At 39.9% G+C, this 20,909-nt stretch overlaps 1 protein-coding gene across 1 annotated transcript; it reads right to left on the bottom strand.

The window, feature by feature from the left end:
- Positions 1 to 3,432: 3,432 nt before the first annotated feature.
- LOC128892759 (G-protein coupled receptor dmsr-1-like) lies at positions 3,433 to 8,148 on the bottom strand. Its single transcript, XM_054153300.1, has 2 exons — positions 6,554 to 8,148; positions 3,433 to 6,232 (listed from the first exon to the last, which is right to left on the bottom strand). Exon 2 carries the CDS (start codon positions 6,224 to 6,226, stop codon positions 5,636 to 5,638), a length of 591 nt encoding a protein of 196 aa, XP_054009275.1. The 5' UTR covers positions 6,227 to 6,232; positions 6,554 to 8,148; the 3' UTR covers positions 3,433 to 5,635.
- Between the last annotated feature and the right edge of the window lie 12,761 nt (positions 8,149 to 20,909).

Genomic DNA, 20,909 nt, shown 5'->3' with positions numbered 1-20,909 from the left:
TAACTTGGCTCGCTAGATGACTAAATTTGGTCGCTATTAAAATTTCCAATAGGCCATTTTCTTCCCTCTCCTCCATTGCAACTTGTCGCTGAAACGCTTCTCCAAAAAATTGTGTTATTTATATGAAATTAGATCTGACATAATCAAATAAAATTTCCTCCATCTTTTAATTAAATGAAATACCTGACCTTTTGTTAAATTAGAGTAAAGCGTATCCAGCTGGAAGTAATTTAATCTCGCAGTAGCAGAATCTGACACAGACGATGCCCGTTGCTGGAACTAGGTCTAGTGTTGTCGCAACCTAGCCGTGAATTTAGCGCCAATTTCGCCATTGTTTTCGCTTCGGGGTAGAGAAATATCGTTATAGTATGAAATTGAACGATCCCCTCAAGCGTCCGCTCTTGGGCCACTGAATAAATGCTCGCCGCATTCGCGTGGAACATCCGAACCGTGGAATTATCCTAACTTCGGTCATCGTCTAACAAAGAACATTGCTTGAAATTTCAGTACGCGATGGACCGGCGAATCGCAACGTTTCATCGCGATAATTGACATACTTTTGTTCGTAAAATTAATTGGATTTTAATGAGGATCGTTATTTACGTCAAAGTGTTGTGTCCACCTTTGTAATATCGTTTAATTGGCGAACCCGAAGAGATACGATGCAAAACGGAGCCGAACAATGTCGCGAACGAGTTAACAAATTGCAGAACCAAAGCAGGAGGGTTATTAAACGTGCGTGTCATTAAAATTTTGTACGACGTTAACTGACCAAGCGACTCGATTGAAATAGTTTCTAACTGTAGCACGAGGGCACCAATGTTCCATATAAAATTCCATATAAAATTCCATTAAAAGAAAAACACGGTTTTACTTTCAAGCAAAAAATTGCTTTTTAATAAACATACGTACGTACGATTGTTGACACGCGTTTTTCACGTCACGGTAGAATTTTAATAGAACTGTGCGTTAAAATTTTACGTTCTCATTCCAGAATCTGATTGGACCGGAGCAAACATCGAATTCCGTTTAAACAAAGATACGTGAAATAATCGTTAAACGTTCATGTTAGAATGCCGAATTGGAAGATTCTTCGGAACGAGGTGGCTCCAGTTTGAGGAAACCGGCAACCGTCTTATTTACTCGGGAATTCGGTTTCCGCGAGGAACTTCCTGATCGTTCATTTTTTATTCTGTTTATTCGCTGGTGTGTTTAACGTCTCGAGTACTCTCGTCGAATGAAATGCAAACTCGTTGACTGACGAATTCAAACGAGTGGGGTGGCCGGAATAGTTTCTACGACTCGCATCGACTCGTAAAGCAAATATTTCACGTTGGATGGTCGGTTTCGTGCGAGGGTGGAACTCTGGGGATATTCTTTCAACGTTCGGTCACGTGATGGTTACATTCGAGCATCGAGATATGAAAAAAGTTGTAGGTGGGAATTACAGCGACGGTAATTCGATCGAAAATTCTTGTTTTATGGCGTAATAAAAATTTTTTTCAAAGAATACGCTTAACCTTTTCGACCCTAGTGGAACCCCAATGAATATTGTTGAGTTTCGTGAAATTGGCACCCCTAAATGCAAATTTTGATAAAAATCAAGTCGCATTCGTTTGTCCACAATTTGTCCACGTATGGCCAACAAAAATTTTCATTTGTTCACGCACCCAACAAAATTACTAAAAAAAAATTTTAAACGAAAAAGCAATTTTTTTACTTCAACATTCAACTTCAACAAATGAATCGAAAACGAGCAACAGAGCCTTTTAATTTGAGTTTTTAAGTTTGAGAAAATTGGTCTTGAATCTCTTTGGAGCACGTATACGACTTGACCAGCGTGTCTGACCATTACTCGCCATTTCTACTTGTGTTGCTAATTTATGTTGCTTCTGTTACGTTAGTATCCATTTCGATTAGTTTTAATCATTTAAAAAAATTGCAGTTTACTATAGAAGAGGTATGGTACATTAGACAATGCCAGAATCAGTAGAACTGGTCAGTCGTGGTCAGACATGATTAACCAAACCTTTCGATTTATTTTTACGAAAACGAAGCTTCCTATGAAAAAATGTCATTCTTCGTTTTCGATTCGTTTTCAAGCAAAGAATTTCGAAATATCCTTTCTTATTCCTTGTATACATCGTAAAGGAATCCTCTGTGCAAAATTTCAGCTTTTTACATAGGTTCAAAGGTTTAGCCTGGACGTTGATTGTAATCAGTCGAATCGTAATCAGTCGGATCGTAATCAGTCAGATTGTAATCAGTCATATATAGATAAACAAAATGATTATGTCAAGATTTTCTAACTATTTCTGTTATTTTTAAAGCCATTCCGGTTAGTTATGGGGCAGAGGGTGTAGAATCAATACAGCGAGTACGTAAATGTTCAAATATAAATCGCAGTCGTAGCATATAGAAGCACGAATATACACCTAAAAGTCACAGGTTGTTTACTTCGACGAGTAATTATCTCGACGAATGGGTTCTAGTTTTAAATAAAATTCAATCGATCGACGCTGGTATTTTTTAATGGAATTTTCCTCTATGGAAATGGAGCGTTTACATCGAAACTCCGAGATCCGTGAGCACATAACGTTGCTCGATTGTTGAACAGGAATCACAAAGAACCGGGACTGTTTCGTTCCGATATTTGAATCAAACGGTCTCTCCCGTTCACGGAAGTTTGGCTCTCGTTTACCGGCAACAATAACTGGAAATAACGAGAGTAATCGGCGCTTAAAGTCGAAAGGGAGTCTAGTCCGCCTGGGAACGTTAACAATGAAAATGGTCTTATCTTCTATTTTTGGAATATCGAGAAATAGAACAAAACCATCCGTAGCAATCATTTGCTCGTTCCTGGTATAGCTTTTTACCTCTGGTTCAAATGGTCTCTTAAATAAATATCCATCGATTGCCAGCCTTAAACAAGCCATTTTAAACCGAGTTTCCGTTGTTACGTTCGGAATTCTTTGCAAAATGAATGTAATAGATACTAAGAACTAAAGATCTACGAACTTAACTTTAACACGTTGGCTGCCGGACTAATGATATCGAAAACTTTCTACCGTGATTAACTTTTCTTTACAGCCTGCTGGAAACTGCATAATCAAACATTAATCGTGGCATTTGTACTTGTGATCTTCGTCGAAACTCAAGGATTTCGTTCAAATTAATTTTCTTTCGCCCTTAACATTCGGAATTAATTTGTTCAATTCTGTCAACGCGTTAACTATGGAAAAAAAGAGATGAAAGTAGTCTGTTTAAAAATGAAAATCGCTTGTTTAAAAGTTCGCTTTTGTATCGACAATCAACCCCTCTCCAACGAACTTTGAAATGAATTCCAGAATAAATTCGAACTACTCCGACCCCGACAGGCGAATCGAATCGAATCGAATCGAGCGGAGATGGCTCGCTTCGAGAGGGACACGTTTCCGAACGAAATTTCGTGTTTTTTTTTTTTTCACTCCGCGTTAATCGAGTATCCTCGAATTTATATTCAGTTCCCTTTAAATCGTTGCGAAACGTATCCGTGGCTCTTCCGCGGTTAATTCCGTGGCCGGAATTCATAAAACACGATAAGGGAAGCCAAACGTGTAATCGCGGGGAACACACGCCGTACAAACAGTGTACGGGTTGTTTTGCTGCTTTAATGAACAGTCTCGTTATCGCGGTGGCCACGGTAGCTTCATTTATTCAGCAAACACGAATCGGAACGTTTCACAGCGTGTATCTATCGTTTTGTTTAGAATAACCGAATGTATCTACTTATGGTTTGTAGACAGGCGTCAAACACATCTGAAATGCTGGATAGATTTACGTTGAGGCCGGATATACATTGTTGGTAATTTAGATGATGTACAGGTGCTCGACCCTGTGTACGCGATCGATACATGTGTGCGATGGTTTACGCGTTAACCATCGAAAACACCTGTAATTAAGTAATGGCTAATTCGCGGTCACTTACGCCTGACGAAGGTACTAACGCTGTGTCTATATGTCTATACATCATCGGCGCTTAAGGGAATTCGACAACAAGACGCTTTAAGGTCTATTTACACATATCCGTAACGCGTCAGTTCCGTATCCGTTCAGTTCCGTAATGTTCCATCAGTGTCAGTGATTTTAAATATTCTTCTGTTGTTTTTTAATGGGCATGTTCACACACGTCCGACACCGCTCCGTGACGTTATTGATACGGTACGGATACGGTACGGATACGGTACGGATACGGAACTGACACGTTACGGATATGTGTAAATAGACCTTTAACGAGATGTGTTGAGATTTACCCTAGCTGATTCGTACCATTTCTTGAAGTAACATATGTAAGGGATGCAATAAATTCTTTACACACTCCGCCCATTCTTATTTCCTATCACCATAAAAAGCGCAATATCGTCCGATAGAAGGAACTTACAATTTATTATCGAACGTGTATCGCCGCGTCCTGTTACATTTAACGCGAATTACCCTCGTTCCCTTTTATCGCAGTATAATATCCGCGTTGTTCGCGAAGCGTTCAGCATTTTTCGCCGGGAGTCGCGCCGTAAACTTTTATTGCTGGTCGCATTGTTTCGAACGCGATAAAACTCGTTTAAGGTGTCCAAGGCAGTGTCTTCCAAAGCGAGAGGGTTTCGCCTTCAAAAGTGCCGTCGACGAACTAAACTTTTAGCATCGAAGACCAGCATTAGACTGAGCTCGCCTTAATTTTTCTTTTGCACCAAGCTTACTTTTCAAACAATTCAATGGTGTAAACAAATCCTATTTCTTTTGCGATACTCTTAAAATTAATGATCAAAGTTGGGCCTCTTTTTCAGCCACTGGAGTGCGGAATTCGATAATGTTTGCAATTAAATTAATTAATGTTTTGCTCTTCTTTCTTTTTTTTTATTACTCTTTGCTATCTACCGCGAACACTCGTGTACCTTTTTCCTCAGCATTAAATATCAAACCGCAATCGTCCCTGGAAGTTTCATTTTTGTTCATTATTTTTATATTCATTCGTCATTGTTATACCAAGTATTTGTCACTTAATACTGATCTGAACTCGAATCGTATCTTTCGAAACTACGGAGGCCTCTAGAGTGGTGTCGCCCCTTAAAGGGAAAGCTTCCAAATTTCTAGCATCGAAGACACCAACGCTACATTAATCTCAGCAGTACCTCGCACCTTAATTTTTCTCCTTCCTCAATCTCGCGTTCTAAACGACCTAATAACAACTTAAAACAGGCAAATACAGTCTGTCTCACAAGAGCGTGTCGGCTATATTTTCGTAAATATTTACACATTTGTACAAAGTTTTACATGGGTCGAATCTACACCTAAAATACTAATACGCATTTACCTAGTAAGGTGTCCAATATCATCCATTAGCAATTACAGCTTGGCACCGTCTCGGCACGCTTTCTATTAATTTGGACCCATATAAAATTTTGTACAAACATATAAACATTCACAGAAATATAGCCGATACGGTCTTATAAGACAGACTGTTAATCTAAACACCTCCCTCTGTACAAGCCTCGAGTTAATCTTCTCTGTAAAATCCGAAATCACCTGGTTACAAGCAATTGCCTAAGCGACCGCTGTTCCCGGTTCTTCCCGAACCGCAAACGGATAAACGGTATTCCGCTCACCTGATAGCGATGTACCTCCAAACAGCCAACGTGAGGGTGATGGCGATGCTGATGGTGTGCAGCAGCTGGGCGAAGTGCATGTGAAACAGGACGAACACCGCCCAACCGTAAGGAAACGTTGGCCTCTTCGGAAGCACGATGTACATGTAAATAGCGAACGGAATGTACTCGAGCATAACCAGCATGTCGGTAGTAGCTAGGCCAGTGAGGATTTGGTTTATGGGGGTGGTGACCATGTCCTTTCGCGTGAGAACGACGATGTTCAGCATGTTTGCCAGGGTTCCAAAGAGGCAAACCACTAGCGCCACGTAACCGTGGTACTTCTTGTACCTGAGAGCCAGGTCTCTGACTGTCCCGTTACAGTAGCAAGAGGATTGAAGATTGGCGGTCTTCAGGAGGGTAGTGGCGCCGAAGTTGTTCACGTAATCAAGGTCCTCGTCGGTGATGTTCATGTCGCTGAAGAAGCCGGTGATATTGTCGAGGCGATGCATGGCTGTCACGCGATGGATCAGGGATCGCAAGTGGACCAGAGTGGCGTTTAAGTGAATGCGACGCAAGGCGTCCTCGTCGTGTACGTAACGGAGCATCGCATCCTGAGGAACGGAGGTTGCATCTTCTGTTGAATGTTTTGATACTTGCTGCGTGAAGCGACTCGGGAGTCAAGAGATCAGAGATGATGAGATTTAATGGATGAACGTTTCGAGACGGTTGAGTGTGGGATTTGGTATGACCGTAAGAGTAATTTGTGGTCGAGAGACGAGAGATGATGAGATTCAATGGGTTAGATTTCTGAGGCTATTACTCTCAGCCCAGATACTTTCGTATCTCTATATCTGGGCCTTCAGATATAGAACAGGGGTATCTTCACGGACTTTCAATGTTCAGGAACTCGATATTTAAATTGTCATCCATACCTCAAGATTTTCCTGAGTGCAGAAGACTGAGATAGAAGACAAGAAGGTATCTTCACCCTCGTGGGACCAATCTTCGTCCCTAGACTGTTCTTTCCATCGACGCCGTGGGTCGTAATACTCTCAAGATGATCGCGTGTAGGCTCCAATATTATCTCCAAACTCCACGGCTCCACGATCCTCCACCTTCCTAAAGATCGAACCTCTCTCAGCAACCCCTTTTTATTAATATTTAAACCTCTGGCGTGCACCAGCTGGAACCCGTTACGCCGCAAGATTTCCCTGAGTGCAGGAGACTAAGGTAGAAGATAAGAAGGTATCTTCACCCTCGTGGGACCAATCTTCGTCCCTGGACTATTCTCTCCATCGACGCCGTGGAATGGGCGATGGTAATACTGTCGAGATGATCGCGCATAGGCTCCAATATTATCTCCGAACTCCACGCCCTGGAGATCATCCACCTTCCCAAAGATCGAACCTCTCTCAGCAACCCCTTTTTATTAATATTTAAACCTCTGGCGTGCACTAGCTGGAACCCGTTGCGCCGCAAAATTTCCCTGGATGCAACAAGATCTCGTTATTCCCCTAGGACGAATGGAGCTCCACGGGGTATTCTTCCATTCGAATGCTGACAGATGAATCGAGGTCTCCCTGAGGCAATTGCAGCTTCTCGATATGAAGTGTCGCGGTCCTCGGATATCACCTATCGGACTCGCTCGTATCTTCTTCGTAGCGGAGTACAGCGCGAGGTTATATTCCCAAAGGCGAGCAACGCGTCCTTGCGCGGGACACGGACTCCTCTCCCTCTCTGTCGCGGCGAATTATTCTTCCGAGGTCGCGGGGATCGTATTTTCCAGCCTTCAACGGTAGAAAGTGTGCAGCGTGTGGTAACGCGTCCGCGTTACGACACGCATGGGACGCATTCGGGCAGACGCACTGCTGAGGATACGCACGGCGTGATGCTGGATGACGTCCTTGAAGCCTGCGGCATCCTTCTCAACTTTTCTCCTTATTATCTACCTTTGTTCCTAGCTGTCGTGCCCGTGGAGAACACGCCGCTTATTTCACGGTGAAAAGAAGTCTCTTGGAAACCTCTTCCGGAACGTTCTCTGGGTAGAATCGACGTGGATATCGGCTTTCTCTCGTTGCTAATCCAGCGATCTGTATTCCATTGGAGTATTTAAGTACCATTAGGTCCTCTCGAGATCGTCGTCCGTTTCGTGACGAGGATAAACACATTCGAGAGAAGTATCTCCCTTTAATTAGCTCGTAGAGATCCAAAGCGTGCGTTCTGGTTTGAGAATCCTGTCTTTGCAGGCATTCCTTCAAGAAATCTTCTTCTGGAGTCGAGCGAGTGGTTTCGAATTTGTCTCGAGGCTTCTCGGACGGTTTCCTTAACCCATCATCCCCGGACCTCGGCGACCGCCCTTCGCGAGGGATGATCCCAGGAGGCACGATCGGAGCATTAACGGCGGCCGCTAACTGATTGGAGTCCACACGAGGCGCGACGTTCCATCATCCAAGAATCGATTCTGTCGATGGACACGTCCCCAAAGCCTAGCGTCGATCTCCCTCGAAGAGGCTGATTATGCGAAAGCCCCCCACTGCAGACGCTCCCAGGGGACCGGAGACCTGGAAAAAGTTGTTTTCATTCGATCAGACGATTTTCGTGAGAGAGTAGGTTCTGGATGAAGTTGAGGAAAAAAAGAAGGTTGACGGGAATTGCGAGGCTTTATTGTGGAGGATTCTAAGCGCTTGCGGGGAAAAGATTATTACGAAAGCTCAATTTCAGGATTTCTGTACCCTAAATGGTCTCAGGAATCAAAGCCGATACCCCATGGAACTGGATCCTCGTATGTCAGGCTCAACTGTGACACCTCAATCAGTCCACTGGTCGCAATCTCTAAAATATGACGATGGTCACGATAAAGTTAAGGGTCTCTGCAGCTATCGAGCTTCCGAGCTTCCGATAAGTCACAGCTCCCATGCTTCATACAGCTGAACTGCTTAAAGTACCACCCTGATATTATACTCTCTATTTTCTCTCATTAACCCTTTATGTAAGTTAAATCAATTTAAACAAAAAAGTATCAGCTTATAGGGGATGATGAGACGAAACTTTTTTGTATTTACAGTTTATTCGCAGGACACCTTGTTTCGATAATAAAAATTAAAAAGTCAGAAGCTAGTTGCAAAAATTGAATTTCAGGAAAAAGGTTTTCTAAGTTTTCAATTTTTATCTCCGAAACTAAACGTCGCACGAATAAACTGTAAACATAAACAAGTTTCGTCTTGTCATTCTCTATTAGGTGATATTTTTTTCAAATTCGATTGTCCGACTGTTCCTGTTTTTACTTTGGGACAACAGCAACAGGATCAGACCACTGCGAGATCTCAGGAAAAAGGTTTTCTAAGTTTTCAATTTTTATCTCCGAAACTAAACGGCGTACGAATAAACTGTAAACATAAAAAAGCTTCGTCTTGTCATTCTCTATTAGGTGATATTTTTTTCAAATTCGATTGCCCGACTGTTCCTGTTCTTCCTTTGAGACAACAGCAACAGGATCAGACCACTACGAGATCTCAGGGAAAAGGTTTTCTAAGTTTTCAATTTTTATCTCCGGAACTAAACGGTGTACGAATAAACTGTAAACATAAAAAAGCTTCGTCTTGTCATTCTCTATTAGGTGATATTTTTTTTCAAATTCGATTGTCCGACTGTTCCTTTTTTTTCCATTGAGACAACAGCAACAGACCATCTACGAGATCTCAGGAAAAAAATCTCCTAAGTTTTTAATTTTTATCCCTGAAAATAAACGTCGCACGAATAAACTGAAAATACAAAAAAGCTCCATCTTATCACTCCCTATAAGCTGATATTTTTTAAAAAAATCACACCTCCACGCCACATAGAATTTCCAAGCAAAAATCGTCAGTGGGTTAATTTCTACCACCCTGATATTTCGTATACAACGCATGAACTGTGATCTGAAGATCGAGGGATCCCGCAGATCTCCGCAGATCTGTTGGAAGATGAAAGAGTACATATTTTATGGCACCTGCGTCCTTCAATCGCACCCCTCCTTCCGAATTTCAATTCAGCTCGAGCCACAGCCAATCTCGCGCCCAGCGATTTTGGAATGGCTGGAACATTTTAGGTCGAAGACAGGTGGAAAATCCGCGAAAGCGCATAAATTTTCCTTGGCTACCGCGAACGCTCGTCTGTAAAGAGGTTTTCATCGGGCGTACAGTAATTCAACGCAGCCGGAACCGGAAGTAGCGGACAAGAAACGCGTCCGTCGAGGCGGAAACTTTATGGTAGCTATTTCGAGATAGTCGTGTTCAAAAACTTTATTCGCTGTTCTTCTCTACGTTCGAAGCTCGTCGGCAAACATCAGAGAATATAACGACTCTACGATAAACGCACAAGTTTCAGTCCCGAGCTTGTGCATTTAAAGGATCATTCTGGTTTAGATGCTCTGAAAAAAGGCTGTTCTCGTATATTTTTCAAAGAGTTTACTGATATAGATATTGATATGAAACTTATTGGGGTTGTTAGTAAGTACGCTATCAAAGTACGTAAACAAAATTTTCGTTCATAAACCAGAATGATCCCTTAAGGGGTAACACCACTCTAGGAGCTGAACAAATTTATTAATTTATTATTGTAGATAATAGAAATAGTCGATTATAATAGTAGAAATAGTCAATTATTAATAAAAACGAAAGTTTACATTATATAAAACAACCGCTACGTACTTCTACATTATAAAATTTCTTGGTTTCTTGTTCCGAATGTTGTACACAGCAAGAAAACCGTCATCCTGTGAAAACGTTTTTAAAAAAGTCGATTTTGAAGACTCGCTTTGTCGTCGACATTTTGTGCTAAAATTATAATACAACAATTTTTTGTTTATACTACAATATGTGTTAAATAAACTCTGTACAAAGAAATCCTATTCCTTTTGCGATACTCTCAAAATTAATTATCAAAGTTCAAGCCTCTCTTTCAGCCTCTAGAGTGGTGTTACCCCTTAAGAAGATTTTACTGTAGAACGAAAGATTAAAAGAAAAAATTGAAATTTGAATTTTCAGCAGAGTCGAAGAAAAGTAAAATCCTTCGCTCAATCGAGAGTCGTGCTCGCGTACTAATAGAGAAAACAATTAAAATTTTACGAGAAGAAGCGTGAAAGTTTTTGAACTAAAGTTTTTGAATTAAAGTTTTTGAATTAAAGTTTTTGAACTAAAGTTTTTGAACTAAAGTTTTTGAACTAAAGTTTTTGAATTAAAGTTTTTGAATTAAAGTTTTTGAACTAAAGTTTTTGGAAGTAGAAAAAATGACGAATTGAGATACACGCTGCACCCGAAACAAGCTCGAAACTTTTCGAGAGTGAAACAACCTCGGGAAAGCGGAAGCGTAATTCTTCGACTTGAATGCACATTTTTAATAAGGCTTTCCTGGACGTAGGAGAGATAGAGAGTGAACTATCATCTAAGTTGTCGACGTTTTTTCACATCGCTGGAGGAACATTTCGGAGCGTTTTACGACGAAAAGACGGATGGATTTAATCCGCTTTGCTTCTCGAGTACAAAAGGACAGAATCGTTACGAGAAAATTCGAGAGATTAGGCGAGTGGGGAGAGAGAATTCAGCGCAATAGCGATCGTATATCTTGGCGATGCAATCCGAAGAATCGTGTCATATGACCCCTCACGCGAGAGGTTTAACCCCTCCGATTTCATCTACGAATGTGCGTTTTCGGGGATGACGTAGCTCGAGATCCTCCCTCTTTCCGAGTTTCTCTTTGTCTCCACAAAAAAACTTCAAATAAAAATAAAAAAAAAATAAATAAATAAGTAAACAGCGTGGCGTGTTTCGTCAAACTTTGCCAGAGTCTCGAATTCTTCAGGTCTCAGCTCGCAAACTTTCGAACGGATTAACCTGCTCCCGGCGTTAAAGTCGGCTTAGCCGGGACCTCTCCGAGCATAAGTTAGCGACTAAACAAGTAACACGGTCTAGGAATATATATGCTTCGCGAATGGTGCTAGAAGTTCGCCTAACTGGATTTAAACGGCTGATAAAAGTGCGGCCAAATTCGATTCGAGCCGTTGTATAGCAACAGGAACTTCGCGACTGTTAACAGACAGATTTCCTTTAAAAAAACTGTATCGAGGTTAACATTAACCCTTTGCGGTCGTATTAAATTTAGACATGGGTGTCGTACTGGTCGGGATTAATTTCCGAAGAATTAGCAGTGATACATAATATGCAGGATTGTGGAGGATAAACAAGATTTATTAATTCTTTGGGAACTTTAGATATATGTTTGCGTAATAATGTGTTTTAATGTTATGTTTTTATATCAAAATTATATTTTATAGTTCTCCATCATTTAGTATCTTTTGGTAACTTTCTTTTTGGCATTTTGGAGCATTGTTTTTAATATTCTAAGAAACGAGAATGCCTAATTCCACTTAAACACAATTTGTATAATATTATTTGGAATTCTACGATGTATCGTCGACTATTTGGCGTTCGTTGCAATTTGTTACAGAAAATATAACAATATCGATATTTTTGTCTTTGAACAGTTGAATATATAAATATTTCACCCACTGGTTCATATCGTCTTGTATAACTTATAATTACTAACTTTCTATTAATTGATTATACCACTAATATCTTGGAATCTATTACTATTGTTTAAAGGCTTAAGTCTTTTCAGTCTGCGGAATACAATATAAGGTTAGTATGGTTCTTTGTAGTGGTGGCTGAGAGTAGACATACGATCGCAAAGGGTCGAACGTATTGACGTTCATTTGTAATTATTCCTAGTGTGATAGAACAAGTGGCTAGTTCCAAAAGTGGCCCATAGACGGTATAATATTGTGCAATATACATAGGTTGTACAATATTTTGACGGCGGTCTATACATTGTCAATATTATTGCGCAATATTTGGGTTTGTGCAATATAATTGATCGTGTGTGGACGATATCGATGGTTGTGTAATATTTTGCGCAACCGCGAGCACAAACAGTACAGGGTGTAATCCAATTAATGGTCGTCACTTTCTGGGGTTATTGTACACATCTGGATCGGTAGACATTTGCAAAAGAAACCGTCCGCAAAACCCATCGTGACCTCGAAATTTAAGATTAAATTTAAGGTTTTCTTAATTTTTAAAAATTCTACTCGAGGAGTGGGTAAAAAGCTTCGAAGGAGCCACATACGTTAGCCACATTAAAGTCTTCCAATATATACGTCGTTTCGGAATATATTTTCAAAAGTTTGAATTTCGTACAATATATTGCACAACCTTTCGATATCGTCTACACACGATCAATTATATTGCACAAACCCAAATATTACGCAAAAATATTGACCGCTTATGGACGTATCGAATTGTTCCATGCAAATTAGAAAATGTACGATCGATAATGTTGTAAGTATAATATAATGAACGGTAGGATCAGGAGTATACGGAAGACAGAGAGCTCGAGGGTAGCTCGAGGGTAGCGGTCGAGGACAAAGGGTCCGGCAATTGGTACGAAACAGACGTGGCTTTTGTATTTCCGCAGATCAGAGGGAAATGAATCGTATGACAGTAACGCTTAGGAGAAGGAGATTCGAATCTGGAAAGTATGATGACTGTAACAGATAGATGTAGTCGAGATCGAGTGGAACGTTAGCGAAATGGCACGAGAGGTTGAGGTATATAGAGAGAGGAGGGATAAAGGAATGGCCAACGTTTTGTTTCCCGGACAACATTGGAAATCCATTTCCGTTTCATGTTACACGTTCAGTTGCTGGATGATAAAGAATAAAAACGTGATCATACTTCCGAGTAAGAGAAAGGAAGATAACTATTTCGAAACGAACACGAGGGGACCTCCGACCCTTGAAAGGCTTTGCATAAAGGCGCTTCTAATAATAACTAACTTGTCCACTTGACCGCACGTGCTTAGGGTTGTACAGATTGTAGGTAGAGTGTGTTTCGTTTAAATCGGTATGGTTAAATATCTCAAGAGGAGATAAGGTTGGCGAAATAAATATTTTCACGAAAGTTATTCGATGCAAAGGAACAAGTTATATGACGTAAATAATTTTGTTGCATGTGAAGCAGCGGTGGCGATTTGAGAAACAAATTAAGTTTTTTAAGTGAAACGTAGCATTTGTAGCATTTGTTTGGAAAAATTGTTTGGACTAATAAAGCCTTAAATTAGGGTTTGAACAAGTTCAAATCGTTATTTAAACAAGGATAGAAGATGGAATGAAGGGAAAGCAGATGCTTCATCATCCTTTTTCTTCATTCATCGTTGACTTTGAAACTTCTACTTGTTGTGTCTTCAGAAGTCACTGAAGAATGTTGTTAAGGCCTTACAAGCGTATACAGAGTGTCCCGAGGTGTAAGAACCGGAAACGCGGTGGTAGCTGAGACGATTCCGAACCACGACTTTCTTTGCAAAAATATCGGACGGTGCCTCGTTTTTGAATTATTAACGAGAATCCATATTAGGAAAGGCGAAGCGGAAAACTAACATACACGGCCGATCGATCATCGATGAATGCCCAGATACGGAGGCACCATCGAACGTTGTCGCCACGGGGTTGCCTTTGGCCATAATGTAATTCAGCGTTGCGGTAATGGGCTTAGCGGTAACAAATCCCCTCGAACTTCGCTCCATAAAGCATCGACACTATCGCGATACATTGAACACGATTTTGCACGCGACTATGCCAACGCGGCGGCTCGATGCTCTTAAACCTGCCTCTGACGGAAATGGTTTTCAAAAAGTTGCTTCAATATTCCGTATTTTAATAAAACCTGTTTGAAAGTTGATCAGTTTTTCGAAGGAATAGGGGAGGATTTGGAAAGGAGTAGACTGCCAGGAGTAGACTGTCAGGCAATTTTCAATTGTGCCTAGCAGGTCCATTGATGGAGTACACATACTTTCGATATTCATCCATCACCGACTTGATCTAGGTCATTATTCACCCCTGTGAAACACGCTTCTCGGTAATCGCTCAGAGATTCACCGAGGTAAATGATTACGGTACTATTTTACAACTTGGCTGACATCCTTAAAATTTTCCGGTAACTCGATGTTAGTCTCTCTGATGTGATTAGTAGACTCGTGCATCTTTATGCAAAATAAAATCTTTGGAAATGTGTTTACAAGAATTCAGCCTGAATAGGAATATATCTCAATCTGCAAATTATATGAGATGTCTCGTTCGAACATAGACATATGAAAATATAGACCGAGTATTTATACGAAGGGTAACTGATAATCAGTGATCCCCAATCGGTTTTGTTTTCTAAAAATTGTAACTAATATTAACCATTCTGTAACACTATTTTGGTTATTTAATAGATTCTTGTATGTGCATAATAATGACAAGAATATATTCATATTTTTCTAAAAATTGAAACTAATATTAACCATTCTGTAACACTATTTTGGTTATTTAGTAGATTCTTGTTGTTACACACATACAAGAATATATTCATATTTTTCTAAAAATTGAAACTAATATTAACCATTCTGTAACGCTATTTTGGTTATTTTTCTTGTATGTGCATAATAACAAGAATATATTAAATAACCAAAATAGTGTTACAGAATGGTTAATATTAGTTTCAATTTTTAGAAAATAAAACAGATTGAAAATCACTGATTGTAATGATTGAAAATAGTCAAAGTCAGACACGTTCCCCCTCGCCGCAATTTTCAGTCGCCCCTCGTACAAAGGCTCGGTCTATATATTCACATGTTTATGCGTTGTGAAGTGAAAAATGACGAGCATGACTACAATACTATCATCGAGAACGAGACATATAATATAATATAAATACTATATCATTATATTATATATATCAATATATTATCACCTATGTTATATATTTATTTACCTATAGTATTACTGTAACGTATTGCCAGTACATTTTTCACTCCACCCAGAAATGACTTTCCATTTTTCTATCTACTTTCCTCGTTTATTTTCCAGGTCTACAAAACGATGCGGTCCACTGGGGATCAGTGGATCCTGCTGAGAACTCTTGGTCCTCCGCGCCACTGTATCTCAACCGTAATCTTCTCAGCGTGCCGGAAAATATAGAAACACTTTTCCTAGGTGGAAAACGCGAACAAAGATTTCTGCATCGTTTGCAGATCCCATAATGCCGGAAATCAAGAAACTTCAAAGGCGTTGACAAAGAAAACGGTCGTGTTGAACGCGAAAGGCATGGATCCGAGGAGAAAGCCTTGCTCCTGCGGCCCATTGACGGAGTTATAACGATACTTCCGGATGAAACATCCTCTTTTCGCATTTTCTAGGAGATCCGAGCTTTGAGAGCGTTATCTCGAAGAGATTGTGGCGAACATTTAACTTTTAACCAAATCCTCTTTATACTTTAACAACGTACACCGAAACTTTTAAGTCTACAACGAGTTTTAAGTCTACTTTGGAAACATCTGGAGGTTTCTTTTTCGAAACATCTTTTCACGTGCTTGACATATGAAGAGATATTCGAACAATCGGTTACTAGCCGTCGTAGCTTTCGGTAAAAATGACGACGATGGAAACGATTGAATTTAGAAGCCTTTCTGGATGTCTTCTGAATAGAACATCGATGTCTAGCGGGTGAACGTCGATCGATTCGGCTTGGAAAAGTTGGACTCGTTTACTAACGCCTCTCGGAAATTTCTATCGTTCCAGAACACATGTCCTGTCCTCGACGTTCCTCTACGAGGAATGCTCCGTGAGCTAAACCGCTATAGACAGACGAACGCGTCCTGATCGATGTCTTGTGCATCGGTAACGTCCAACGATTCCAGGTCAAACGGTTGCTTTCTTAAAATGCTCTTGCTTGAACGTTTTCGAATTTTTATCGCGTTTCTGGGGAACAGAATTGCTTCCAAATTTAACGTATTTGCGACCGTTTCTGAGTCCCGCGGAAGCACAATTTCACGCGAAATGTGAAATGCTCGAATTCGAAACGGATAGTCGGTGAAGGGTAGACCGATTGGATCGCCATGGGCGTCGAATCAATCACGCATGGCGACGAAAAGAATTTACAGCGACGCGACGTCTCTATCGGTAGACGGGATCGCTGGATACCCCTAGGAATTGCGGGGGGTGCTACAACTTTCGAGAACACCTGAGACGTGTCCTGTCGGATGGAAACGGTATGAACTGGGAACTGTCGATGTAGTCGTTCTGAGAAGATTGCGCTCTGTCAGAAAAGAATCGTGGAAGCTATCGAGGAACAGAGTAGGAGGAGAATGGTAAACAGGGCAGAGATATTGGACAAAGAAGTCATAAAAATTGAGGGCTTGGATTGGAGCTACGAGTTTGGGGGGCTATGTGTACTCGATGTTTAATTTGGTATCGGTTTCGAAGCGTGTTTTGTTACTGCACCCTCTGTCCCATAACCGGAATGGCTTTAAAAGTAACAGAACTAATTAGAAAATCTTCACATAATCATTTTGTTTATCTATTCAGGGTGTCCCAGCGAGGTGGAGGTGATTCTACATAAAAAAAAAAACAAATCGAAAATAAAGAATAAAATTTTTCATTTGAGGTTTCGTTCTCGAGAAAAACGGTTTTGAATCTTCAACGAGTACGCGTACGCGTAATTATAGTTTAGATAGATGGATCCCGATACAAGTCACGTGTCAGTTATAAGTGGTACTAATATCGTTAGTATCAAAATGATGTGCTGTATTACGCATTTCTGCCTACGGATTTAGAGCGAATTTAAATGAAAATAAGACATGTAATTTAGTTACTAACTTAATTTATTAATGTAAAGTTATATCAATTGCAGATATTCGAAACCGAATTTCTTCAGATGGAAACCTTTAATGAACAAATTTTATTCCTTATTTTCGATTTATTTTTTTCATGTAGAATCACCTCCTATAAATATAACATCATCAACAGGGGATGATTCTTTGCTCAAAAACGAATCGAAAATGAAGAATGATATTTTTTCATAGAAAGCTTCGTTTTCGTAAAGATAGATCGAAAGGTTTGGGTAACCATGTCTGACCACGACTGGCCAGTTCTACTGATTCTGGCATTGTCTAATGTACCATACCTCTTCTATGCAAACTGCAATTTTTTAAACGATTAAAACTAATCGAAATGGATACTAACGTAACAGAAGCAACATAAATTAGCAACATAAGTAGAAATGGTGAGAAATGGTCAGACACGCTGGTCAAGTCGTACACGTGCTTCAAGGAGATTCAAGACCAATTTTCTCAAGATTAAAAGCTCAAATTAAAAAACTCTGTTGCTCATTTTCGATTCATTTGTTCCTCGCAAAATTATCTATATATATAATAATGATATAATAATATAATAACGATATAATAATATAATAATAATATATAATAATGATATAATAATATAATATATAATAATGAATGATGTTTTGACTGATTACACTCAACGTCGAGGCTAAAGATTCTTCGACAGTGTTTTTTCAATACCCCCTGGGACTCAAACGGTTAAATTAGAGCCATTCCGGTTATTTTTGGGACAGAGGTTGTATAATCAAAGTTCAGGTGGACACCTTCGCGAAAGGTCTCAAATCATCTAACATGTCCACGTCGTATCCTTCTATATTTTGCCCTATAACACCCCCACCAAAGGATCCCGAGGAAACAATTCTTCCGAATATCAAATTTTCCCAGATTTTAAGACCATCTCTAGAATTTAATACGCCAAGTTGCTCCTCTATTGCAAAGTTTTATAGCCGTGAGGGTCTGCAGGACGCAGAAGTCTATAGCTCGACAGTAGGATTCAGTAATTGAAAGTTTCCCCTTTTTCTTACTTAAAACCCCTTATCCAGATGTACGATCCTGGTGGGTAGTGGTTCCTGGCAGATTTACAGGCTCTGTTGCCTGTTCCAATGATATTATATATCCGCCAATGGCTCAGAAGGGATGACCTAATATCTGGGCCAATCGGAAACGGCTGAAATCAGGAAGCGTGGCTCCGCCCGCGCAGGGTGTATGTAAGAAATGTGAAGTAACCTAATCAATCGACTTCTGGTTAGCTTGGCTCAACGCCAGGTGGTCTCAGTCACTATCGGCCAATCGAAAGAATTTTATTAACCGTGGATACGTTGGCAAATGCTAGGACATCCTCCGGAAATCACTTTTTTTACTGGCTCACGCTTCTCTAAAACTTGAATCTTCAAGTGGATGAACTATTGGAGCTACATATATTTTTAATGGTTCGTTATTAACACGTTGATCGCCATGTCACCCATATATGGGTGACAGTGTTTTTCACTCAAGAACTAAAAAGATTAATTCTGAAAGTTAGACGTCACAGAAGATGAATCTAAATGAAGTTCTTGAATTTTGATGTAATTACAAAACCAAATACCACGATAAATGTTTCATTACCTAGACTCCGATGGTCTAAATAATATTTAATCTTAGCAGAAATTTTCAAGAATATTCGTTTGGCGGTCAATGTGTTAATGCTTCTACAGCCATTGCTGGTTCAATTCTTGTTCTCTGTTCATTTTTTGTGTACATCAAAAATACTTTGGCGTCGTGCTTTTATCACAAGTTCTGTTCAGAATGTATCGTTACATGAATTTCGGCGAATCCATTTCGTATATTTTCCATAAACTAAATTGAGCGCAAAAATAAACACTGGTTTCATCGTATCACCTCTGGTGGCGAAAGCACGCCATATGTATTCAGAACATTCGTATCCCGTTACGCTGTATCTCTCTCGCGTGAAAAAAAAATATTTCCATCCATCGGCGCGGAACGACCGCGTAGGAGGAAAAAAAACACTTCCTCGTGAAAAAGTTGTAATTTCTGTAATTGGTATGATTGTTAAAAGTGTTCTTTTTCCAGTGAGTTCGTCGCAGTTGTCGTTGCTTTACTGTTCGCAACAGATCCCCAAAAGGGATTCGTAACGACAGAGAACGCCTGAATGAAAGTGGAAAATATTTTAATGAAATGCGAACGAGAGGAGGTTTCATTTTCTCTTCGTAATCCGTCTTCCATCTTCCTATATAAAAATCATCGCGGTGAAATAAATCGTTCAGACCGAGTTAATCAAACGCAACACTTGTTCCAGACACCTTCCTACTACTGGAGCGCGTAGTATTAATTTCTTTGCAACTAGTATTTCTAATACGGATTCTGCTGCGAAAATTGTCGCAACCGGGGACCGATGAAGGTCAAATTCTAATCTTTTAAGCGTAGTCCCAGCTACCTCCCATTTCCGATTCTTACACTAATCTTGGGACAAAAACAATAAAAATAATAAAATAATAAAATAATAAAAATAAAATATCATCATTAAAACATACCCTAGATATTTCAACATTTTCCTTTTATTTTCTCGCGCGCGTTTCTCGTGGGGATAGTTTCAGGGATTAAAAACCTGTTACGAAGAAACGAGGTATCAAAGAAGCATTAGGGTTGAGTCGATATTAGGGATAAACGTTAGCACATATCCCAGAACCGCCTTATCTGAGCGTGGTACGGTTTTTCAAACACCGTAAGCGAAAACGAAGTTTCGATCGGCCGAAACGGGTGGTTGTACCGAGGGCGACGTTAATGGATATCGATGGAACAGTTTATTTTACACCGTCCACCCCCGAAACGAACAGTAACGCCTCCGCCGACAGGGATTTTATTTCTAAACCGAAATTCTTCGCGGTTCCGAGAGTTCCGAAGATTGAGGAAGTTCCTCGAGATTTCTAAGAAGCGCGCAATTTAATTACCAAGTTCTCGCGTCAGGGCGGTTTTTTCTTTAATAAGGGACCATAATAGATAACGCTGCGGCAGCCTGGGGCATTCTAGCAGCTCTGGTGCATTATTAAGGCAACGCCGGAGAAACTTTTGTACCCTTTCCATTAGAAATTTAGAATTTGTTTAAATTCGAACTTCAGAATTGCAACATTCGGCTGCTAGGTCGCTGGAACGTGATTTTATTTAAAAAATGAGAGGTTTGCTGGCATCGTTGACATTTTTCCATTGATATCCATTACGTGATTCGAGGACATCCTCTATAATAATCAGAATTTATAATAAAGCATGTAGATTTTAGGACTGTAGATGAATTGATGGTTAATGACTTGAAAAAAAAAATGTTCATAAATCAGAATTTATAATAAAGAAACTAGATTTTAAGATTGTAGATGAATTCATGGTTAGTGACTTGGAAACAAAATTTTCAATAATCAAAATCTAGTTGTTTTATTATAAATTCTATGATTGTACATGAATTGATGGTTAGTGACTTGGAAAAAAATCTTCAATATTTAGAATTTATAATAAAGCAACTAAATTTTAAAATTGTACATGAACTGA

This window comes from Hylaeus anthracinus, unplaced genomic scaffold (assembly GCF_026225885.1).
Source record: "Hylaeus anthracinus isolate JK02 unplaced genomic scaffold, UHH_iyHylAnth1.0_haploid 16962, whole genome shotgun sequence".
In the NCBI taxonomy this organism is placed as follows: domain Eukaryota; kingdom Metazoa; phylum Arthropoda; class Insecta; order Hymenoptera; family Colletidae; genus Hylaeus; species Hylaeus anthracinus.
Note: the sequence above shows the minus strand (reverse complement) of the source record. Positions and strands in the feature narration are given on the sequence as shown.